Raw genomic sequence first — 26,309 nt, 5'->3', positions numbered from 1 at the left:
TCCAGGTGTTTCAAAACTACAACTCCCAGAATGCCCGGACAGCCGATGGCTGTCCAGGCATTCTGGGAGTTGTAGTTTTGCAACATCTGGAGGTCTGCAGGTTGAAGACCACTGGTCTAGCCCATGACCCACATCTACTTCTGTGGTTATTGTAACCTCCACTCTAACCACATCCTCTACAATTCTACCGCTATACCAGAGAGAGCGTAAGCATGCATAGACTTTTATGCTTATTTCTAGGAAACATTTTTAACAATTAACTACCCTGGGTATGAGCGACTTCAAAGGCTTCAGTGCTACTTACTTTCTGAACAGGTGTTCCACATATTGCATTATTTTTGTTTCCCTTAAATGGCAGAAGATACAGGACTGTGTACAATATTGGTTATCTACTACCACTAGGACTGGATAGATTAAAGGGATATTCCAGGGAAACGGAAAAACTATTATTATTATTTTTTTATATATATATATCAACTGGCTCCAGAAAGTTAAACAGATTTGTAAATTACTTCTATTAAAAAATCGTAATCCTTCCAATAATTATCAGCTGCTGAAGTTGAGTTGTTCTTTTCTGTCTGGCAACAGTGCTCTCTGCTGACATCTCTGCTTGTCTCAGGAACTGCACAGAGTAGAAGAGGTTTGCTATGGGGATTTGCTTCTAAACTGGGCGGTTCCCGAGACAGGTGTCATCAGAGAGCACTTAGACAGAAAAGAGCAACTCAACTTCAGCAGCTCATAAGTACTGAAAAGATTAAGATTTTTTTTAATAGAAGTAATTTACAAATCTGTTTAACTTTCTGGAGCCAGTTGATATATTGATATATAAAAAAAAGTTTTTTCCTGGATAACCCCTTTAAGGTCTTTTATTATTGTTCTTCCACATATACAGGTTCCTGGATGAGACAGATGCAGAAACCTGTATAGGGGTTATAGTGGTGAACATGTACATCACCTGGGGAGGTAAAGATGTACCAGCAGATCCCACATTCATACAAAAGGCTGAATGAGGAGACAGATCATGGGAACATCTACTATCACTGTATTATGCAAAACATATTCCTGATGGAAGTGTCACCACTGACACCACCAATTACTTGTCTAACATTATAAAAAGCAAAGTGTTCAGTCAAACCAGCGATGAACATCTCAGTCCAGGGGGAGATGTATCACTGCCTTCCTGACCCTTTTTTTTTTTTTTAGCTGTAATTTGGTGCAAATTTTTGCGCATTTTTTAAGCAAAAATTTTGCACAATTTCAAAGTAGACACTTTCTGCAAAACTGACTGTGAAATGCAGTGTGGGGGGGGGGGGAGAAAGCAAATTCATCCCACATCTGCCTTAGAGAAGAGACATTATCTTACAGCAAGTTCTAAGGTGATTTTTCATTTATGCTAAATTTATTACAGGAAAATAGTCATCTGTTTACCCACACTAAATCCAATACACTGGGTTATAGTGTGGGTGAACAGGACACCAATGAGGGGTTAATGGGTTAAATACATACCTGCACTCCGGAGATCTGTCCCTCTGGAGGCATCCATCTTCAGTGAATTGCGCGCTGGAGGCGGGCCCGCCGGCTCAATATGAGTATTCATTGTCGCGGGTCATGTGAGCGCTCACATAGCCCGCGACACTGAATATTCAAATTAAGCTGGCGGGCCCGCCTCCAGCGCGCAATTCACTGAAGATGGATGCCGATCTTCAGAGGGACAGATCTCCGGAGTGCAGGTATGTATTTAACCCCAAAAAAACCTCATCGGTCTCCAGTTCACCTGTACTATAAGGGTATGTTCGCACTACGGAATTCACATTAGTGTGAATGGGTCTCCGCGAGACCCGTTCCGCCGCTGAAATTGTTCCGTGTAAAGAAAGAACATGTTCATTCTTTGCGCGGAAGTCCGCAAGCACTGCATAGCCGTCAATGGTGACGGCACAGTGCCACACGGTCCTACCGCCGCCGCCGGCTGCCAGTCTGAATCTCCTCTCGCTGAATTAAGCGAGCGGAGATTCCGTTCACACTCTGTAGTGTGAACATACCCTAACCCAGTGTATTGGGTTTAGTGTGGGTGAACAGATGACTGTTTTCCTTTAAAGTCTGTGGGGGAGATTTATCAAAACCTGTCCAGAAGAAGAGTTGCTGAGTTGCCCATAGCAACCAATCAGATTGCTTCTTTCATTTTTTAAAAGGCCTGTGGAAAATGAAAGAAGCGATCTGATTGGTTGCTATGGGCAACTCAGCAACTTTTCCTCTGGACCGGTTTTGATAAATCTGCCCCTGTGTCTTTTTGATAAATTTGGTGCAAGAAAGCCCAAAAAAAAAAAAGTCAGGAAGAATTACTGGACACGGCCACACAATGATACATCTCCCCCAAAATCCTCCCAAAAATGACTGGAACTGGTGCCAGGCACAAGACTTTTCTAACTACAAAATTTTCAACCTTCAACTTTCAGATGCCGAACATTGTGTCAGTCATGATCCGCTGACCGTCCACATAGGTCACCACTAAGACCTCAAAACAACTTCTAGAAAGTTTTCCCCACTGCGCATTGTACTCCTATAGATTCACAGATGTGCAATTCTTCATAGAAAATCCGGCAGGATTATTGGACGACCATGCGCCATACAACAGGGAATAATGTAGATGAACATGAAGTGCGCTACATGTGAATTATTAAAATAAATAATGACCGGACCAGAAGAGATCATGTGACACTCCTAAAGAACAGCTAAATAAAAGTGCATTTTTTATGCAAAATGGAAGAAAAGCACGCAAGAATTATTAGTCCCACTTAAAGGACATCTGTAGTGTAAAATAACGTATCCCTTATCCGAAGTATAGGGGATAAGTTATAGATGGCGGGGGTCCAGGTGCTGGGACCCCCATGATCTCCTGTACAGGGCCCTGGCATTCTGCTGGAAGAGGGCATGTCCGTCCCCAGCATGAGGAGCGGCCGACACGACCCCCCACGTATCCCATAGAGATACATGAAGGGGTCGTTTCAGCCGCCACGTCATGTGGGGACGAAACGCTCTCTTCCGGCAGAATGCCAGGGCCCTGTACAGGAGATCATGGGGGTCCCAGCACCCGGACCCCTACCATCTATAACTTATGTAACTTATGCAATATAACTTATATAAGTTATTTTACAATACAGATTTCTTTTAAAGGGGTACTCCGGTGGAAAACTTTTTTATTTTTTTAAAATCAACTGGTGCCAGAAAGTTAAACAGATTTTTTAATGAATTCTATAAAAAAATCTTAATCCTTCCAGTACTTATTAGCTGCTGAATACTACAGAGGAGATTCTTTTCTTTTTGGAACACAGTGCTCTCTGCTGACATCATGAGCACAGTGCTCTCTGCTGACATCTCTGTCCATTTTAGGAACTGTCCAGAGCAGCATATGTTTTCTATGGGGATTTTCTCCTACCCTGAACAGTTCTTAAGATGGACAGAGATGTCAGCAGAGAGCACTGTGGTCATGATGTCAGCAGACAGCTCTGTGTTCCAAAAAGAGAATTTCCTCTGTAGTATTCAGCAGCTAATAAGTACTGGAAGGATTAAGATTTTTTTAATATTAGTAATTTACAAATCTGTTTAACTTTCTGGCACCAGTTGATAAAATAAAAAATAAAAAGTTCTCCACCGGAGTACACCTTTAAGGCCAAAGTTACATATATCCGGCATCCGGCTTTGGTTAAACTTGCCACAACTGATGCAAGAAGTCCATCAGTTGTGTGTCATCCGGCATCCATTGTTTGCGATTGCCGGATAGGGAAACACATCAAGATGCGTTCCCCTGTCCGTGCCGGTCCGGAGAGTCCAATCATGATGATTGTGAACTGTCCCACTTTCCCTCGGTGCATTTTCTGAAGCAAAGGAGGTAAAAAAAAAACTAAACAAAAAACAAACAAAAAAACTGACAACGCATATATGTAAAGGAAGTTTAACAGGTTTACAACATAATCACTCATCTGATCCCTTCATCCTGATGTCACACAGACAGGTGAGGCTATAAAGATGACACCAAGTGACCAGGTTGTGACATCACATGACCAGGTTTACTACTGCAGATCAAAATGCGTACATGAGCCACCCAGCAACCCCCCATTACAATAAAGCTGGAGCTCTGTATCCTAAGGGCATATGTTAATTGTAACAAATGTGGCACGCAGTAGCCAAGTCCACACCAAATCCCCAAAAAGGAGTCTTTACAAGGAGCCAGAATCAAGTAGTTATCTGCAGTGCACAATACGGGGCCACACGTGCTTTATTTCACTGCTGCGGATTTTCCAAATAAAGTCAATGAGTAACAAAATATGCAGCTGATTTTGCTACCCATTGGCCCTGATTTACTAAGAGTGGAGTGTTTGAAGTGTTTTCTTTTTGGGTTTTAATTTCCTACAATTTTTTTCTATGGTATTTACTAAGGTTTCCCTTAGGGATCGACCTATTATCGGTTTGGCCGATATTCACTATTTTGGACATTATCGGTATCAGCAATTACCTTGCCGATAATCTGATAATGCCCCGCCGCACACCCCCCCCCCCCCCCCCCCATTGGCCGCTGCCCCAATTACCTGTTCCCGGGGTCCGCGCAATTTCTGGCTCCTGGGCCGTCCTGTGTTACGCTGTGTGCTGCGCAGCGCAATGATGAGTGATGTCCTCAATGCGACGTCACCGTCAGTGCGCACAGTGACAGCTCAGGAGGACAGCGCTGGAGCCAGAATTAGCGTGGACCCATGTAAACAGGTAATTATAAAACTGGGAATGGGGGAGGCAATGGGTCAGCGGCGGTGGCGGTCTCTGGTCGGGGCGGTGCGGTGTGCGGCGTGGTGTGGTGAGGAGGCGGTGGCAGCGATAGGACTCAGGGCCAGGCCGTGGGAGAGAAGCGGGTGGCGGCGGTGGTCTCTGGCACCACAAAAGCCGCTGCAGTTCATTGATTTATAGCGCCCGCTTTAAATCAATGATCTGCAGCGGGGTTGCCAGGGAGGGGGGATGGGGGGATAAATAGCTGTTAACTTATACCGGAATATTGGTATAAGTTATCAGCTATCGTCCCTAACCTCCACAGAGTATCGGTCCTAAAAAAACGATAACGGTCGATCCCTAGGTTCCCTACATTTTGCTTATTTTACACATCCTCTGATCTGTCTGGTTTTCCTCAGCTAAAATCCACCACATTTTATGTGAAAACCTTAGTAAATATATTGGGTTTTTGTGAAAATGTCGGGAACACGCCCCTTTGTGGTGACCACGCCCCTTTTTCGGGTTTTCTTAGTAAAATGGAGAGCTAGTTTTTTTTTTTTTCAATTCTGGCACAAATTCTGGCGCAGGCAGAATTTCTGGCGCAATGCGCTATAATCTGGCGCACAATCCGACAAAACATGTGGGGTTTGCAATAGTAAATGAGGGCCATTGACTTTAACGAGTAGGAAAATACACAGTAGAAAATACGCTGTGGGACACGGCACGTGTGACCCTACCCCTAAACACACCTTGGATATTGATGGTAAAAATGAGAATGTGCTGTCAAAGGCCGGATACCATGGAAGAGAACTCAGAATAGACAAATGTCAAATCTCTATTCTGCAAATGGCATTGAGCGCTGTCATTGAATGACATTACTGACACAAAGGTTGCACAACACAATGGATTGGGTAACCTGGGGATGACAATGCGCTTACTGTGAAACACCCAAAAGACAGTCTGAACAACACTTTAATTCTTTGCTCCAGTGGGCACCTATAACAGCAGGATATCCCTAGGGGCTGGCAGCCATTGCTAACTTTACATGTTCTTATAAAGATACGTATAAGTGCTAGTAACAAGAACAGCGTTTTCCAAACTGTGCGTCTCCAGCTGTTGCAAAACTACAACTCCCAGCATGCCCGGACAGCCTTCGGCTGTCCGGGCATGCTGGGAGTTGTAGTTTTGCAACAGCTGGGGACGCACTGTTTGGAAAATACTGAACTAGACACTGCCAGCTTATCCATAAAGTCATCTTGCTGGCTCATAAAATCTGTGGTACTTGTACATATCTGTTTCAGGTTTTAATAAGAAAAGTCAACCAAAAGCAAGTCTTCTTCCCAACATCATTGCCAGGTCATGAAACCCAATCCCCCTCCCTTAGCTTTGTGTTGTCACTGCACATGCTGGAAGTGGAGACATGTGCTCTCTTGTATCCTTACTTATCCTAATAGGTGCGGCAAACCAACCCTGTACCTACAGACCCCCACATCACCCTAGACCCTTCACCTGTCAGGGAGCACTGCAGACTAGAGCCACCTGGGTACAGAAAGTGCACGTACAACCCCCACCATCCCTACTGCTCATGCCAGTGGTCCCCAAACGGTGGACCTCCAGATGTTGCAGAACTAGAATGCCAAGCATGTCTGGACAGCAGCATGATTGGAGTTGTAGTTCTGCAACATCTGGAGGTCCACCGTTTGGGGACCACTGTTTTATACCAAAGAGACGCTGATTAGGGCACATTTTTTAATGCATTGCTCTCCATAGTGTGCCCCGTTTTTAGGGGCTTCCACCAACAAACTGAATCACTTTTCATGTGTGCCCCTTTGTATCCTACCTTATACTAATGGCTGCAGCCCCCCCCCATCACCCCGGACACTTTACAACCCCCCCATCACCCCGGACACTTTACAGCCCCCCATCACCCCGGACACTTTACAACCCCCCCCCCCCCCCATCACCCCGGACACTTTACAGCCCCCCCATCACCCCGGACACTTTACAGCCCCCCGATCACCCCGGACACTTTACAGCCCCCCGATCACCCTGGACACTTTACAGTCCCCCCATCACCCCAGACACTTTACAGCCCCCCATCACCCCGGACACTTTACTGTACGGGAGCACTGCAGACGAAATTGTGGCACCTGTGTACAGAAGGTGTGTGTACAACAACCCCATCTATACTGCATTGCTTATAGGAATTGTGGACCTCCAGATGTTCCAAAATTACAACTCCAAGCATGCCCGGACAGCCGTTGGCTGTCTGGGCATGCTGGGAGTTGTAATTTTGCAACATCTGAAGCTCCACAGTTTGGAGCCCACTGACTTCTACCAAAGACACATTGGGGCCCATGCATTGCTCCCCATTTTCAGGGGCTTCTACCCACAAACTGAATGAGGCAATCTCATTCCAAGTGTCCTGTGACATCATGGCTACAATTCTTATACGTAATACACCTGCCCATGGAGAACAGTCTCCGAAGAGACTATGGACATAAGAAAAGCACCTTTATAAGGGGATCCATTGATGCTCTCAGAGCTGGACTGGACATTGTCCACCGCTGAAGGTCTTTTTAGGCTGCTGAAGTAGCCCCTTGACCTAGAGAGGCCGGACCTGGGCGAGCGCCCCCCAGGACTGGTGAATACCACTGGAGTGCCATCTTTCCTGGAGAAGATGCCACTGAAGAACCGGAGCAGCTTCTTCTCCTGCCCTCTCCTGTCCATCTCCATCTGCTCGGACAGCTTGTGCAGGTCACTGTTATCCAGGGTCCTGTTCTTGCTCTTGCTCCTCTCCCATCTCTCCAGGTCAGACAGGGGGTCAGTCTTGTTCAGCACTTCCCCCACATCCAAGGTGTTCCTCTTCTCCGCAGGGTCACTGCTGGGCACTGCCACCCTGCTGGCCTCCTCCATCCTCTGCTGGGTCAGACAGCTGGAGCTGCTGTGATGCTTCTCCTTGGTCAGGCTCCTGATCCTCAGCAGTTCTCCATTCCAGTGTCTGAAGCTGAAGCTCCTCCGGAGGAGGCTGGGGTGTCTCCTGTCCCAGGGCCCCTCAGCTACAGCCGGGGAGGCCTTCTCCATGTCCCCCGCCTCTGGCACACTGTAATCCTGGGGGTCCCCCGGAGACTCCTGTACAGGCGATACCCTGTCTCCGGGCCGGCTCTCCGGTGCAGCATCTCCGGGGCTGGGGGTCCGCTCCTTAGCAGTCACAGATGCCCTGGTGACCCGCAGCCGCCCGAGCTCCAGCTGCCCGGTGCTCCGGGTCCTGAAATTCCTGAGTCCGTGATGCGGCGGGGGGAAGGTGTCCTGCTCCTCTGCCCCTTCCTCCTCCTCCGGGCACCTCTCCAGCCTCGTCTCCTCCAGCTGCTCCTTCTTCACCAGAGTCAGGGAGATCCGGTACACCGTCTTCCTCTGCGGGGCGCCCCGCTCCATCTGGGGGGGCGCAGGGTCTAATAAATACATGGTGAGAGCGCCCCCCACCGCGGGGGTACGGGAGTGCAGAGCTGGGAGCCGCAGAACACTGGGGGTGCAGGGGCGCCTCACCCCCTCCTCTCCCCGCTTCTCGCCGCTCCACGATGCCGGCTGGACCCCGGTGGGGGCGGATCACACGGGAACGACATGAGGAGGACACCGGGAGAGCAGCGAGCAGAGCCCGCAGGAACTGAGGAGCAGACACCGGAGCCTGCGAATAGGAGGGCACGGGGGAGGGGAGACGGGAGGGGGAGAGGGAGGAGGAGGAGGAGGAGGAGGAGGAGGAGAGGCCGAGGACACACACAGCAGCAGCCTCCTCTACACTACACTACAGTACAGTACACAGCAGCCTCCTCTACATTATACTACACAGCAGCCTCCTCTACACTACACTACACAGCAGCCTCCTCTACATTATACTACACGGCAGCCTCCTCTACATTATACTACACGGCAGCCTCCTCTACATTACAGCAGCCTCCTCTACATTATACTACACGGCAGCCTCCTCTACATTATACTACACGGCAGCCTCCTCTACATTACTGCAGCCTCCTCTACACTTCACTACACGGCAGCCTCCTCTACATTATACTACACAGCAGCCTCCTCTACATTATACTACACGGCAGCCTCCTCTACATTATACTACACGGCAGCCTCCTCTACATTATACTACACGGCAGCCTCCTCTACATTACAGCAGCCTCCTCTACATTATACTACACGGCAGCCTCCTCTACATTACAGCAGCCTCCTCTACATTATACTACACGGCAGCCTCCTCTACATTACAGCAGCCTCCTCTACACTTCACTACACGGCAGCCTCCTCTACATTACAGCAGCCTCCTCTACATTATACTACACAGCAGCCTCCTCTACATTATACTACACGGCAGCCTCCTCTACACTATACTACACAGCAGCCTCCTCTACACTATACTACACAGCAGCCTCCTCTACACTATACTACACAGCAGCCTCCTCTACACTTCACTACACGGCAGCCTCCTCTACATTATACTACAGTACACAGCAGCCTCCTCTACATTATACTACACGGCAGCCTCCTCTACATTATACTACACGGCAGCCTCCTCTACATTACAGCAGCCTCCTCTACACTTCACTACACGGCAGCCTCCTCTACATTATACTACACGGCAGCCTCCTCTACACTATACTACACAGCAGCCTCCTCTACACTATACTACACAGCAGCCTCCTCTACACTATACTACACAGCAGCCTCCTCTACACTTCACTACACGGCAGCCTCCTCTACATTATACTACAGTACACAGCAGCCTCCTCTACATTATACTACACGGCAGCCTCCTCTACATTATACTACACGGCAGCCTCCTCTACATTACAGCAGCCTCCTCTACATTATACTACACGGCAGCCTCCTCTACATTACAGCAGCCTCCTCTACACTTCACTACACGGCAGCCTCCTCTACATTATACTACAGTACACAGCAGCCTCCTCTACATTATACTACAGTACACAGCAGCCTCCTCTACATTATACTACACGGCAGCCTCCTCTACATTATACTACACGGCAGCCTCCTCTACATTATACTACACGGCAGCCTCCTCTACATTACAGCAGCCTCCTCTACATTATACTACACGGCAGCCTCCTCTACATTACAGCAGCCTCCTCTACACTTCACTACACGGCAGCCTCCTCTACATTATACTACAGTACACAGCAGCCTCCTCTACATTATACTACAGTACACAGCAGCCTCCTCTACATTACACTACAGTACACAGCAGCCTCCACTACACTACAGTACAGTACACAGCAGCCTCCTCTACACTACACTACACTACAGTACAGTACACAGCAGCCTCCTCTACACTACAGTACAGTACACAGCAGCCTCCTCTACACTACACTACAGTACACAGCAGCCTCCACTACACTACAGTACAGTACACAGCAGCCTCCTCTACACTACACTACACTACAGTACAGTACACAGCAGCCTCCTCTACACTACACTACAGTACAGTACACAGCAGCCTCCTCTACACTACACTACAGTACAGTACACAGCAGCCTCCTCTACACTACACTACAGTACACAGCAGCCTCCTCTACACTACACTACAGTACACAGCAGCCTCCTCTACACTTCACTACACAGCAGCCTCCTCTACACTACACTACAGCAGCCTCCTCTACACTACACTACAGCAGCCTCCACAACAGTGCACAGCAGCCTCCTCTACACTACAGTACACAGCAGCCTCCTCTACACTACAGTACACAGCAGCCTCCTCTACACTACAGTACACAGCAGCCTCCTCTACACTACAGTACACAGCAGCCTCCTCTACACAGCAGCCTCCTCTACACTACAGTACACAGCAGCCTCCTCTACACTACAGTACACAGCAGCCTCCTCTACACTACAGTACAAAGCAGCCTCCTCTACACTACAGCAGCCTCCTCTACACTACAGCAGCCTCCTCTACACTACACTACACAGCAGCCTCCTCTACACAGCAGTCTCCTCTACACTACACTACAGCAGCCTCCTCTACACTACAGTACACAGCAGCCTCCTCTACACTACACTACAGCAGCCTCCTCTACACTACACTACAGTACACAGCAGCCTCCTCTACACTACACTACACAGCAGCCTCCTCTACACAGCAGCCTCCTCTACACTACACTACACAGCAGCCTCCTCTACACTACAGTACACAGCAGCCTCCTCTACACAGCAGCCTCCTCTACACTACACTACAGTAGCCTCCTCTACACTACACTACAGTACACAGCAGCCTCCTCTACACTATACTACAGCAGCCTCTTCTACACAGCAGCCTCCTCTACACTACACTACAGCAGCCTCCTCTACACTACACTACAGTACACAGCAGCCTCCTCTACACTACACTACAGCAGCCTCCTCTACACTACACTACAGCAGCCTCCTCTACACTACACTACAGCAGCCTCCTCTACACTACACTACACAGCAGCCTCCTCTACACTATACTACACAGCAGCCTCCTCTACACTATACTACACAGCAGCCTCCTCTACACTATACTACACAGCAGCCTCCTCTACACTATACTACACAGCAGCCTCCTCTACACTATACTACACAGCAGCCTCCTCTACACTATACTACACAGCAGCCTCCTCTACACTATACTACACAGCAGCCTCCTCTACACTATACTACACAGCAGCCTCCTCTACACTATACTACACAGCAGCCTCCTCTACACTACACTACACAGCAGCCTCCTCTACACTACACTACAGTACACAGCAGCCTCCTCTACACTATACTACACAGCAGCCTCCTCTACACTATACTACACAGCAGCCTCCTCTACACCATACTACACAGCAGCCTCCTCTACACTATACTACACAGCAGCCTCCTCTACACTACACTACAGCACACAGCAGTCTCCTCTACACTATACTACACAGCAGCCTCCTCTACACTATACTACACAGCAGCCTCCTCTACACCATACTACACAGCAGCCTCCTCTACACTATACTACACAGCAGCCTCCTCTACACTATACTACACAGCAGCCTCCTCTACACTATACTACACAGCAGCCTCCTCTACACTACACTACAGCACACAGCAGCCTCCTCTACACTACACTACAGCACACAACAGTCTCCTCTACACTACAGTACACAGCAGCCTCCTCTACACTACATACACACCGACTTACATGACAGTAGCACACAGCAGTTCTATCACCCCAGGTACACACAGCAGCCTCCTTTACAGCCAAAGTACACATTGCACAGAAGACACAGTGGTACAGCACAACAATAGGAAAGGTATCCATGATTTCACAAAATAGTGTGCACCCAGTCGAACCTCCACTGAAGATTTGAATATACAGTTAGGTCGGTTTGACACTACAGAATTTCTGAGCAGAATTCTGCTTTAAAATTCCGCTTGGAAATTCTGATGCAGCAGAGTCCCATTGCTGGCAATGAGACTGCGCTGTACAGTGCAAACTGCAGAGTTTTCGAGGCAGAGTTTCTGCCCAGAAAATCCCCTTGAAAAATTCTTCCAGATCATTGAACTTATTCAATGGTGGATCTCCGCCATAGACGGCAATGTCTGCACGGTCCTAGCGGCGACTGATTACGCACTCTGAATCTTATGCCGGAGATTCCGTAGTGTGAAGCCTTAGGGTCTATTCACACGGCAGAATTTCCGCTTATGAAATTCCCCCTCAAATGAAAGCCCAATGTACTTCAATGGGATTCCGCACTCCCATTCACACTTCATGAATTTCCTCTTGTGGAATTATGTTAGCAGAAATTCAGAAGTGTGAATGGGAGTGCGGAATCCCATAGAAGTCTATGGGCTTTCATTTGAGGCAGAATTTCGCAAGCAGAAATTCTGTAATTTGAATAGACCCTTAGGGTCACACGGACAGGTTACAAGTGTGTTTCCCGCTGGCGGTAGGAGCCGCTGCAGGTGTTCCACGGCAAATTTCCCAGTGGAAAATCCACAGCAGACCCCACTGAGGTCAATGTAATCTACTGCAGAAAACTCACAACAGGAAACACTGACTGGATACTTTATTGGGGGGGAGAAAGAGGATTTAAAGGATTAGTCCAGTGCTGAAAAACTTATCCCCTACCCTAAGGATAAGGGATAAGCTTCAGATCACGGGGGGTCCAACCGCTGGGGCCCCCGTGATCTCCTGTACGGGGCCCCGACAGCCCGCGGGAAGGGGGCGTGTTGACCACCGCACGAAGCAACGGCCAAAACACCTCCTCAATACTGCGCTATGGCAGAGCCGGAGCGCTGCCTTCGGCCCCAGCGGTCAGACCCCCCCCCCCCCCCCCCCCCCCCCCCGATCTGAAACTTATCCCCTATCCTTAGAATAGGGGATAAGTTTTTCAGCACTGTACTGAAAAGTGACCTTGAATGTGGCATGGTTAATGGTGCCAGACGGGCTGGTCTGAATATTTCAGAAACAGCTGATCTACTGGGATTTTCAAGCATAACCCTCACCAGGGTTTACAAAAAAAACAGTACGAAATGAGAAAAGATCTAGTGAGCAACAGTTGCAAGGATGAGAATAGGCAGACTGGTTAGAGACAATAGAAGAGCAACAGTAACTCAAATAACCGCTTGTTACAACCAAGGTATGCAGAATACTGTCTTCGAATGCACAACATGTCAAACCTTGAAGCAGATGGGTTACAGCAGCTGAAGACCACACCAGGGACTGCTTCTTTCAGCTAAGAACAGGAAACTAAGGCTACAATTCAAACAGGCTCACCAAAATTGGACAATGAAAAAATGTGGCCTGGTCTGATGAGACAGAGGGCAGAATATGGCATAGACAACATTAAAACATGGATCCATCCTGCCATGTATCAATGGTTCAGGCTGGTGGTGTTATGATGGAGGAGACATTTTCTTGGCACACTTAAAGGGGTACTCTGGTGGCAAACTTTTTTTTTTAAATGAACTGGTGCCAGAAAGTTAAACAGATTTGTAAATTACTTCTATTAAAAAATCTTAATCCTTTTAGTACTTTTTAGCAGCTGTATGCTACAGAGGAAATTCTTTACTTTTTGAATTTCTTTTTTGTCTTTGTCCACGGTGATCTCTGCTGACACCTGTCAGGAACTGTCCAGAGCAGCATAGGTTTGCTATGGGGATTTTCTCCTGCTCTGGACAGTTCCTGACACGGGCATCAGGTGTCAGCAGAGAGCACTGTGGACAAGACAAAAAAGAAATTAAAAAAATTAAGATTTTCCTCTGTAGAAAACAGCTGATAAAAGTACTGAAAGGATTAAGATGTTTTAATAGAAGTAAAAATCTGTTGATTAAAAAAAAAAAAAAAAGTTTTCCACCGGCGTACCCCTTTAACCCCTTAAGGACAGACCCATTTTTTAGCTCAATGACCAGGCTCTTTTTTTTTATTTTACATGTATCTCTTTCAATGGTAATAACTTTAGAACGTTTTTCGAGCAGAGCGATTTTGATATGTTATTTTCGTGACATATTGTACTTTATATAACTGGTGCATTTTTGTTGACACATGCAGCATTTTTTGTGAAAAACTTCCAAATATTGTGAAAAACTGGATCATTTCTGGCGTTTTTTTTTTCATATATATTTTTTTATGGTATACACTGTGCGGTAAAAGTGATGCTATATTTATTCTGTGGGTCAGTACGATTATGGCGATACCCATTTTATATGGCTTTCTATGTTCTTTTTCCTTTTCTGAGCAAAATTCTTTTTCTGCCATTCATTTTCCAACAGCAGTTTTTGAGCTATGTGCTACCTTTTGATCTTTTTTATGCCGCTATGTGTACCAAAATTGGAAAATTTTGCGCTTTTTTTTATGTTTTTTTTTTTTTTACGGCGTTCACTGTGCGGGATAATTTACATTATAGTTTTATAGTACATCTCATTACGGATGTAACAATACCTATTATGGATATGATTTGTGTTTTTGATCTTTTTTTGGTTATAATACAGGGCTTTGATTGGGAAAGGGGCATTTTTTTTTATTTTTTTTTACACTTTTTACAGGTTATACTATGCTGCAATACATTTGTACTGCGGCACAGTATGACCTGATGAGCTGCACACAGTACAGCCTGTGCGATCCAGCCTGTGGATTCCGTAGCAGGCAGACAGGAGGTCATGATCTGACCTCCTGCTGACATAGCAACCAACGGCGACCCGTAATCGTATCGCGGCACCGCCGTTGGTGAACAGGGGGAGAGTGCTCCCCCTATCAACACCATAGATGCCGTGATCAGGATTGATCACGGCATCTAGGGGGTTAATGCTGCCGGGAACGGCACGATCACGGAGGGACTCCAGCTGTACAGCCGGGTCCCGTCGCCTATCTCCTGCGCTGCCCGCGGCAATGCCGGAGATCGCTAGGACCTATGCATACATTCAACTTGCGCTAACGTGTCAGATGCTTGGAAGTATGCATACGTCCTATAGCGGGAAGGGGTTAAGGCCCCTTAGTACCAACTGAGCAATGTTTATACCAGACAGCCTACCTGGGTATTGTTGCTGACTCTGTCCATCCCTTTATGACCACAGTGAACCCATATTCTGATGGCTACCTCCAGCAGGATAATGCACCATGTCACAAAACACATATAATCCTGACCATAAGTTCATTGTTCTCCAATGGCCTCCGCAGTCACCAGATCGCAATCCAATAGAGGGAAGAGTCGCATCATGGATGTGCAGCCAAAACATCTGATGCAACTACGTGATCCCATCATGTCCATATGAACCAAAATCTCTGAGGAAGGTTTCCAGCACCTTGTGGAAAGTAAACCATAAGGCAATGTTTCCCAACCAGGGTGCCTCCAGCTGTTGCTAAACTACAACTCCCAGCATGCCCGGACAGCCAAAGGCTGTCCGGGCATGCTGGGAGCTGTAGTATAGCAACAGCTGGAGGCACCCTGGTTGGGAAACACTGCCATAAGGAATGAAGGCAAAAGGGGGTCCAACCTGGTACTAGCAAGGTGTACCTAATAAAGTGGCCAGTGAGTGTATGTAGGCACATTTTCCAATGAAGAATCTGTGGATGCCGGCAGGAATAGAAATGCATTGGTTGTAATCACCTGTTATCCAAAAACAAATGTAAGGCTGCATACACACCACCTTTTTGTTATACAGTTCCCGTATACGGGTTCAAGTTAAAAACTGTACAGAACTGTATAGAAAACCATATGCATTGACTTAACACCGTAAACCGTATGTCAAACGCATCATCCGGTTTAGTCCGTTTTGCATCTCATACGGTTTTGTCCAGTTTTTTTTACCCGTACCCAAAACTGTAGTCTACCAAGTTTTTTGGTCCGGGTGAAAAACTGTATTAAACCATATACGTCTTTTTTTTAACATGGGAGTCAACGGGAACCGTACAGAACTGTATGTGCGTACAGTTAAATCCGGTTTTCACCATTCGGTTTTTGACTTTGCACAGTTTTTTTTCTTGGAATTTCAATCAAACAAGTGAAACTTTATTCAAAATGGAGTGAAAAGTTAAAAACGTATACTTTTTTTTTTTCTTAAAAAACGGATGCAACCGGACATCATTTTTCAAACCGTATATGGGTTAAAACCTGTCTTCTGTATTCTCCACTGCCCTGTGGAATCCAATCCCAGGCAATACACACATGGGTGGCCGCAGCAAGCAATGATTTCCTTATTATTTAAAGGAAGTCGTAACACGGCATCGTTCATTTGGTACAATTTATAAATAATTGGCACAAATAACATGTGACTTTATGATGACAAAACATTAAAGAGCTGCTTCATTCTCTCCCCTTAGTACAAACATCTCAGATCTGAGAATTTAAACTGCAAATATGGGGATATTTTTTTGTTTGCTCCAAAGGAAGTTCTTTTCTTTTTGAATTTCTTTTCTGTCTGACCACAAGTGCTCTCTGCTGACACCTCTGTCCATGTTAGGAACTGTCCAGAGCAGGAGAGGTTTTCTATGGAGGTTTGCTTCTGCTCTGGACAGTTCCTAACATGGACAGAGGTGTCAGCAGAGAGCACTGTGGTCAGACAGAAAAGAAATCCAAAAAGAAAAGAACTTCCTTTGGAGCAAACAAAAAAATATCCCCATATTTGCAGTTTACATTCTCAGATCTGAGATGTTTGTACTAAGGGGAGAGAATGAAGCAGTTCTTCATTGTTTTGTCATCATAAAGTCACATGTTATTTGTGCCAATTATTTAAGAACTTCCTCTCGAACATACAGAAGCTGAAAAGTACTGGAAGGATTAAGATTAAGAAGTGATTTACAAATCTGTTTAACTTTCTGGCACCAGTTGATTTAAAGAAATGTTTTCCAGGGGAGTACTCCTTTAGGGTACGTTCACACGGGATTACCTGCAGAATTTCCGCAGCCTATTTGCTGCGAAAAAGCTGCAGCAGATACCATATTTTTCGCCGTATAAGATGCACTTTTTCTTCCCCAAAACTGTGGGGGGGGGGGGGGGGGGAAGTTGGTGCGTCTTATACGGCAAATACATGACATATCACGGAGGTCCCTGCAGCCATCCACGGCCGGGACCCGCGGCTAATACAGGACATCACTGATCGCGGTGATGCCCTGTATTAACCCTTCAGACACGGCGATCAAAGCTGACCGCCGCATCTGAAGCAAAAGTGACACTAACCCGGCTGCTCAGTCGGGCTGTTCGGGACCACCGTGGTGAAATTGCGGCGTCCCGAACAGTTTACAGGACACTGGCAGGGACCTTACCTGCCTCCTCAGTGCCTGCTCCGTGCTGGGATCCCCTTCATGGCTGGTGCTCTTCTTCGACGTCATCACGTTGTCCCGCACGCCGTCCCTTCATCCAATAGGAGCGGCGTGCGTAGCGACGTGATGGTGGAAACGGAGAGCAAGCAGAGACGTTCCGGAGCGACGGGGACACGGCGACAGCGATGGAGGGCGACATCCAGGGAGCGGTGATGGGTCCGGAGCGGCGGGGACACGTGACTAGGGCATGCTGGGAGTTGTAGTTTTGCAACATCTGGAGGTCCGCAGGTTGAAGATCACTGTCCTATACTAACATTGTATTTGGTTCAGAATCTTTTTTTTCTAGATTTTGCACCTTTAAAATAACAGTAATCTGCTTCCATTGAATTCAATGGGTCTGAAGGAAAATCTGCAAAACTGCTTCTATTGCGGATTTTCTGATGACCCATTTAAGTCAATGGTAGCAAAATCCGCTGTGGATTTTCCGAAGCAAAAACGCTACGGAAATTCCGCAGGTAATCGGCCCGTGTGAACGTAAAAAAAAAAAAAAAAAAGAATTCAGAACATGGCGAAAGAACCGAACACAATCTATAAAATGTATCTTGTTGGTGTCAAATCTGCACATCTATGGCCAGATTCAGAACTACTATGGGCGACATTTATCAAGGTTTGCTTATGTACCGTATTCCTTTTTTTAGTTATTTTTTTTCTAACATTTTTTTTTTACTTATGTGCGACTTATTTATCAACTGCTTTCAGCCTGATGATAAATATCTTTCACGTAAGCGCTTTCTCTTTTTTTGCTTTGGTAGTGGCCTTTTCTGCTCCATGTCTGAGCTGGAGTAAATTTTGTAGGTTTTTTCATGAGATGCGACTTTTTTGCGACTTTCACACTTGATAAATCTCTGACCATTGCAAGTCAAAAATCACTTTTTGCTTTGGTAAGCAAGATTTTTATTTTTTGCTTAGGACACTGAACATGCAAAAAAAATCGTAAGCGCATGTGCAACTTTTGGCGACAATTTTAAGCAAAAAAAACCTACTAAATGCTTTGATAAATGTCCCCCTGTATGACTTGCAACTTCTCCCTCCAGCCTAGGTCAAGTCAACAACAATTCTCTATCTGGGGATTTCTTATTTACATCCTTCGACATGATGTGAAGCAATACACAGGAGGAATAGGAGACAAATATAACCATTACCCAAGACGTAGTGATCACGGAACGCCATCCTGAACCAACACGTGCAGCCAGGATAAGTTAATATAAATATACTGTATAATAATATGTGATGCAGCTGACTCCAGAAGTGCAAGAGTTAAACTAGAAATCATTGGCTGTCTGACAGCCTCCTGACATTAGGGAGGCAGCCTGGCCTCTTCACAATGATCTGCCACAATAAATTAGCTGCCACAGTGCCCATTACTCTGTCTGCGAGAAGTGAATACACTAAGTGCACCTGAGCCCCCCACCTTCTAACACTCCCTCCTATGTAAACATTAACTTAGCAAGCCCTCCCCCCAATAAGAAGCACCACGCACACAATGACATCCCAATTCTATAAGATCACTAGAGACCACATCCCATAAAGCATTTCTGTGGAGATCTCACCCGTGAGACGACATGCTTATCGGGAACAATACCTCACAAGTCAATTGTGGTTAGGAAGGTAAATAGCTGGATAGTAATCGTAAATAAGGAATAAGCCTTCTAAGGGGGATAAAAACATTCTCAGAGCCTATACGGTTCCATATCGCTATGTGGTACTGTATGGTGACCAAGAGATTAAAGGGGTTATCCAGCAATAACCTTATATATATATATACATATCAACTGGCTCCAGAAAGTTAAACAGATTTGTAAATTACTTCTATTAAAAAATCTTAATCCTTTCAGTACTTATGAGCTTCTGAAGTTAAGGTTGTTCTTTCCGTCTAAGTCCTCTCGGATGACACGTGTCTCGGGAACCGCCCAGTTTAGAAGAGGTTTGCTATGGGGATTTGCTTCTAAACTGGGCGGTTCCAGAGACAGGTGTCATCAGAGATTACTTACACAGAAAAGAACAACCTTAACTTCAGAAGCTCATAAATACTGAAAGGATTAAGATTTTTTAATAGAAGTAATTTACAAATCTGTTTAACCTTCTGGAGCCAGTTGATATATAAAAAATAATTTTTTCCTGGATAACCCCTTTAACTAGAATGTCATATTTGTTTGTCTTCAGAGTCTGTATGCAGTATATTATGGGGCTGTAGATTTCCAGCCTTCATATAACAGATCAGCAATATGATTATGTGCACAAGGCCTTAAAGAGTACCGGTCACCAAATAAAACTTTTAATATAGTGTTCCTTGTGTAATTAACAGACACTTTCTCATTCACTTGCTTTTAAATTTATCAACATAAATCTGTTTAAAATGTAATAGAAAAAATTGCCACTAGGTGGCTCTGTTCTGTTCCCTGTAGCAATTAATACGAGTTTGGTCCCCTCCCGGCCTGGCAGGAGACCAAACTCAGGAAATGTTTCTCTTTACCAGTGGTCTTCAACCTGCGGACCTCCAGATGTTGCAAAACTACAACTCCCAGCATGCCCGGACAGCCGTTGGCTGTCCGGGCATGCTGGGAGTTGTAGTTTTGCAACATCTGGAGGTCCGCAGGTTGAAGACCACTGCTCTATACACTGAGCTTGATTGACAGCTGCACAAAGCCTCACTGAAAGTTGCACAGAGCCTGAGGTCTTCTATTCATCACAGAACTGCAATGATGTGAGGGCGGAAGTGGTCCCCCAGCAGGCTTCAGTGATGTCATGCCTCCCGGGAAACCCACACTTTCTCCTGCTGGGAAATTGCACTATGCGAGCAACAAGAACGGTAAGATACACAGCTTTTAAAGCTTTTTTTTAAAGGTGGGAGGGGTGTTAGGAGTAGTTAGAGAACATAGCCTGAGTTAGTTTAGACAGGTACTCCTTAAAGGGAACCATCGTCTGACCCACCGGCCCAGATTGATAGATCTCTCCCTGTAGACCACTGGTTACACTTTAAGGCGTTTTCCAGGACTTTGATATTGAGGGTCTGTCCCAAGGATAGGCAACATTCATAATAGATTGGTGGGGTCCACCAAAGGGGCTGTAGTGCCTTGATGAGCAACAACACCTCTTCGTTGTTTACTAGGCATAACACCATGCATTTTGTGGCAGCTGTGCCTGCTACTACATGTAGCTCAGTTCGCTTTACCAGGTACAGCCGCTAGAAAAACATACACTGCTGTGCCTAGAAGACAATGAAAGGACCACAGCATTTACCTCCATGGCGCCTTCAATATTAAAGTCCTGGAAACCCCTTTTATCAATCACAACTTTACATCTGTATTAGACAAATTTGCATATACTAAAGGGCAAATTTATCAAAACCTATTAAAAGGAACAATGATGCAGTTGCCCATAGCAATTTTTTTTTAAAGGCCTCTAAATCTCCCCCCAGTCTCCCCTTAAATGTTTTTTTTTTTTTTTTTACATTTCTATAGTTACAAAGATTTTGATCTGATCTTGATCCTTCCAATGGAAAAAAAACCTAGGCGCCTAAACAAAATGGTAATGTCCTCATCCTCTTGGTAACCTGAATGCATAATCTAACCCATTGTTAAAGGGTTTTCCAGGAAAACCCTTTTTTTATATATCAACTGGCTCCAGAAAGTTAAACAGATTTGTGAATTACTTCTATTAAAAAATCTTGATCCTTTCAGTACTTATGAGCTTCTGAAGTTAAGGTTGTTCTTTTCTGTCTAAGTGCTCTCTGATGACACGTGTCTCGGGAACCGCCCAGTTTAGAAGCAAATCCCCATAGCAAACCTCTTCTAAACTGGGTGGTTCCCGAGACACGTGTCATCAGAGAGGATTTAGACAGAAAAGAACAACCTTAACTTCAGAAGGTCATAAGTACTGAAAGGATTAAGATTTTTTAATAGAAGTAATTTACAAATCTGTTTAACTTTCTGGAGCCAGTTGATATATATAAAAAAAAAAAACTTTTTTCCTGGATAACCCCTTTAAATCATCAAAAAGAGGGTTTAGTCATAATACAACTGGTCCACTCACATCATACATCTCTGCAGGCAGGAAAGATCCAATAGAAAATGTGATATTGTAGGAGGCCGACCAGTGCTGACAGAGTCCTCTAGCCATCTTTACTGCCCATAGGTCTAATAATAAAGCAGGCACCTGCATAAAGACTTCACTGGCTGCTTAAGCATAAAACATAAAAAGCATAGAAAATAAAATATCTGATCGACTCTCCAAGTCTAAAAACTGTCTTTAGTCCTCGGAATTGACATGGATCCCATAAAACATTCCAACATAAAAAGACCATATTAGCCTTTACCCTACTCGAACACAAATCAATAGCAAAAGAATCCCCCAATCTATTTCATAAACATCTGTTCTCTTCTGCACTGTACCCAGCACAACGGTACAAATGCTGCAGTTATTTATTATGGTGTCAACCTGTAAACACAGGAAGGCAGCAAACAATGCGCACAGCTCATTGCCCGCAGCAACACTAAAGCCCAACTCATTGCATTACATTATGCAGTAATCCCGGTTCAGTTCGTGGTTGGAGCTAAATGCCATATTTCATACGGTGTTGTGCCGGCTTACAAAATAAACACATGCAGAAAGGAAAACAAAGCTGCTTTTAATGAATGCAGCCAAAAGATGCCGCCCCGCTAGAGTCACGCTGGAGCTGGCTAGCGTTTGATTTTAAATACAGAAAATCTGCTTAGTAGTATAAAGGTCCAAATGGCTGCATGGTGCTGTGGGGCCTTCTCTGGACAAAGGATTAAAGGGGTATTCCAGGATTTTTTTTTTATTTGACTATGCTACAGGGGCTGTAAAGTTAGTGTAGTTCATAATATAGTGCCTGTACCTGTGTGTGACGGTTTTCTTAAAATTCTGTGATTTTCACTCCAATATTTCTTTTTATCAGCATACAAAATGACTGTTGTCTCAGATTTTTCCCAGCTTGCAATGCGGCCGAGACCTGACTCACTAGTCAGCTGATGACAGGGAGCCTGTCTGCTTCAATGTGTGGAGGCATCGCTTGGTGGGAGAGAGATCAATCTGTAACTAATGCAACAGCTGTAGGCACCCTGATTGAAAACCACAGGTCTTTTGAATGGATGCAGCTCATTTCTGTTTCAATGGGTCGGGTGGCTGATGTGTGGGAGGGAGGAAAATGGAATTATGAGATTTGTGGGATCTGCCAGGTACGTACTAAAATCATCTTATGCTGGATAACCCCTTTAAAGAGGTTATCCAGGGAAAAACTTTTTTTATACATGAACTGGCTCCAGAAAGTTAAACAGATTTGTAAATTACTTCTATTAAAAAATCTTAATCCTTTCAGTACTTATGAGCTTCTGAAGTTGAGTTGTTCTTTTCTGTCTAAGTCCTCTCTGATGACACTTGTCTCGGGAACCGCCCAGTTTAGAAGCAAATCCCCATAGCAAACCTCTTCTAAACTGGGCGGTTCCCAAGACACGTGTCATCAGAGAGCACTTAGACAGAAAAGAACAACTCAACTTCAGAAGCTCATAAGTACTGAAAGGATTAAGATTTTTTAATAGAAGTCATTTACAAATCTGTTTAACTTTCTGAAGCCAGTTGATATATAAAAAAAAGTTTTTTTCCTAGATAACCCCTTTAACCCCTTAAGGACCAAGGACGTACCGGTACGTCCTTGGTCCTGCTCTTCTGATATAACGTGGGGTTACACAGTAACCCCGCGTCATATCGCGGCGGGCCCGGCGTCATAGTGAAGCCGGGACCCACCTCTAATAGCGCGCAGCGCCGATCGCGGCGCCGCGCGCTATTAACCCTTTAGCCGCGCGCTCAGAGCGGAGCTGCGCGGCTAAAAGTGAAAGTGAAAGTTCCCGGCTAGCTCAGTCGAGCTGTTCGGGATAGCCGCGGCTAATCGCGGCATCCCGAACAGCTGACAGGACAGCGGGAGGGTCCCTACCTGCCTCCTCGCTGTCCGATCGCCGAATGACTGCTCAGTGCCTGAGATCCAGGCATGAGCAGTCATGCGGCAGAATCGTTGATCACTGGTTTCTTATGAGAAACCAGTGATCAATGATGAAGATCAGTGTGTGCAGTGTTATAGGTCCCTATGGGAGCTATAACACTGCAAAAAAAAAGTGAATAAAGATCATTTAACCCCTCCCCTATTAAAAGTTTGAATCACCCCCCTTTTCCAATAAAAAAAAAAAAACACAGTGTAAATAAAAATAAAAATATACATATATGGTATCACCGCATGCGGAAATGTCCGAATTATAAAAATATATCATTAATTAAACCGCTCGGTCAATGGCGTGCGCGCAAAAAAATTCCAAAGTCCAAAATAGTGCATTTTTGGTCACTTTTTATATCATTTAAAAATGAATAAAAAGCGATTAATAAGTCCTATCAATGCAAAAATGGTACCATTAAAAACTTCAGATCACGGCGCAAAAAATGAGTCCTAATACCGCCCCATACACGGAAAAATAAAAAAGTTATAGCGGTCAGAAGATGACAATTTTAAACGTAATAATTTTCCTGCATGTAGTTATGATTTTTTCCAGAAGTATGACAAAATCAAACCTATATAAGTAGGGTATCATTTTAATCCTATGGACCTACAGAATAAATATCAGGTGTCATTTTTACCGAAAAATGTACTACGTAGAAACGGAAGCCCCCAAAAGTTACAAAACTGCGTTTTTTTTCAATTTTGTCTCACAATGATATTTTTTTTCCGTTGCGCTGTAGATTTTTGGGCAAAACGACTGACGTCATTACAAAGTAGAATTGGTGGCGCAAAAAATAAGCAATCATATGGATTTTTAGGTGCAAAATTGAAAGAGTTATGATTTTTTAAAGGCAAAGAGCAAAAAACGAAAATGCAAAAACGGAAAAAACCCCGGTCCTTAAGGGGTTAATGATGAAATGGCAACCAAATCTAATTAAAGGGAAGCATCATCAATGACCTAAAAGTGATGTGTACCTGTGGTGGTCTTTAACTGGTAATTTGTCATGCTTCTTCTGTTCTTCTGCAGACAATGATGCTCAGAAAATCTTATGTCATAACCAAGAACATCTACTTTTGCATCACAGCTCCAATTGGCAAGGCATGAGGTACTCTTTTTGGCGCTAAAACAGACCTATGAAATCTGACGTCAGGATGATGGAACTTACCCAAGATTTCCATTCAAGGGCTGCTCCGGCAGGACTCCTGCTTATGGGAATGGTGATCCTATTGTCGAAAAAGTGCAGGAACTCAGTTCCCACACGTTCCTGCAGAAGCTACAATGCAGATGCGGTTATATAAAAGGTACATCCACTCAGAATGCCAGGGCCCCCACACCTATTAGGTAAGGACACACGGGACCAGGACCCTTTCTCTACAGGCTTCAGTTTTAATATTAGTTCTCCATCATTCTTCCCTCCCCTAGCTGCCAATCCAGTGATTCCCAACCAGGGTGCCTCCAGCTGTTGCAAAACTAAAACTCCCAGCATGCCCGGACAGCCAAAGGCTGTCCGGGCATGCTGGGAGTTTAAGTTTTGCTACAGCTGGAGGCACACTGGTTGGGAAATGCTGTGCTAATCAATTGAACACACTAAGGCTGGGTTCACACTGCACACTTTTTGTCAGCAACCTGTTTTTCGGCGAGATTTTGATGAATACATGTGATGAAGGCCCTAACACAGTGTGAACCTAGCCTAAGCTGCTCCCTCTGCTTGGTGCTGCTGCACACTTGAGTTGGATTGGTGGACGGAGCTGTGGCGGTAACGAGAGCCTGGTTAAACTTAGCAGCTGCTGCCCACTTCTTCGTTCGACCACGGCTACAAGATTTTAAAAGTTGCAGATCTGCTGCAGATCAAATGCATAAAATCCACAGATCTGCAGCATCTAAAAGTACCCTAACAGAATAAGCTCACCTTCAGACAACTATCATTACAGGCATTGGAGAGCTTCAATAGACACGTCTGTTTAGTTCTAGGGCTTCCTTGATCTTTTGCAACATCTGTTGATCCCTACCCCACATCATGCGTTGCCTTCTTGACCACAGCCACCATATCAAGTGGACATGTTTTCAATCAGATGCATCAGATCAGAGGACACTGGAGACTGATGCCAGCGCCCAGCTCACCCCTATCATTAATCAGATTAAAGAGAGACAACAAAGACTATAATGCAGGTCTAGAAGGAAGCAAAACATAAAGCAACACAAAGGAACATAGCAATTTACCGACAAGGCTTAAACTGCCCCTCAATGTAGTGACTTCTGTCTTAATGACAACCATCAAATACTCCTTTTGTTATGAGAATATACCAGGGACTTGTTCATACTGTAATCCAGTCGTAAATGGGACGCACACTCTGGGACCCACACACTGGGACGCACACTCTGGGACCCACACACTGGGACCCACACTCTGGGACCCACACTCTGGGACCCACACTCTGGGACCCACACTCTGGGACCCACACTCTGGGACCCACACTCTGGGACGCACACTCTGGGACGCACACTCTGGGACGCACACTCTGGGACGCACACTCTGGGACGCACACTCTGGGACGCACACTCTGGGACGCACACTCTGGGACCCACACTCTGGGACCCACACTCTGGGACCCACACTCTGGGACCCACACTCTGGGACCCACACTCTGGGACCCACACTCTGGGACCCACACTCTGGGACCCACACTCTGGGACCCACACTCTGGGACCCACACTCTGGG

General features: G+C 45.6%; 1 protein-coding gene across 10 annotated transcripts in view; it reads right to left on the bottom strand.

Annotated features, from left to right (window-relative positions):
• AGAP1 (ArfGAP with GTPase domain, ankyrin repeat and PH domain 1) overlaps positions 1-26,309 on the bottom strand; it is a 476,005-nt gene that overhangs the window by 255,286 nt on the left and 194,410 nt on the right. For 5 of the 10 annotated variants that reach the window (XM_056536379.1, XM_056536381.1, XM_056536383.1 and 2 more), the window contains exon 1: positions 7,266-8,436. The exons of the other annotated variants lie outside the window; for them this stretch is intronic. In XM_056536379.1, coding sequence (XP_056392354.1) covers positions 7,266-8,217 — 952 coding nt within the window. In that variant the 5' untranslated portion in view covers positions 8,218-8,436. Of the gene's footprint in view, positions 1-7,265; positions 8,437-26,309 lie in introns of those variants that run through there. 10 annotated transcript variants of the gene reach the window in all.

This window comes from Hyla sarda, chromosome 8 (genome assembly GCF_029499605.1).
Source record: "Hyla sarda isolate aHylSar1 chromosome 8, aHylSar1.hap1, whole genome shotgun sequence".
NCBI classification, from domain to species: domain Eukaryota; kingdom Metazoa; phylum Chordata; class Amphibia; order Anura; family Hylidae; genus Hyla; species Hyla sarda.
This window is presented reverse-complemented; position numbering and strand designations above follow the sequence as displayed.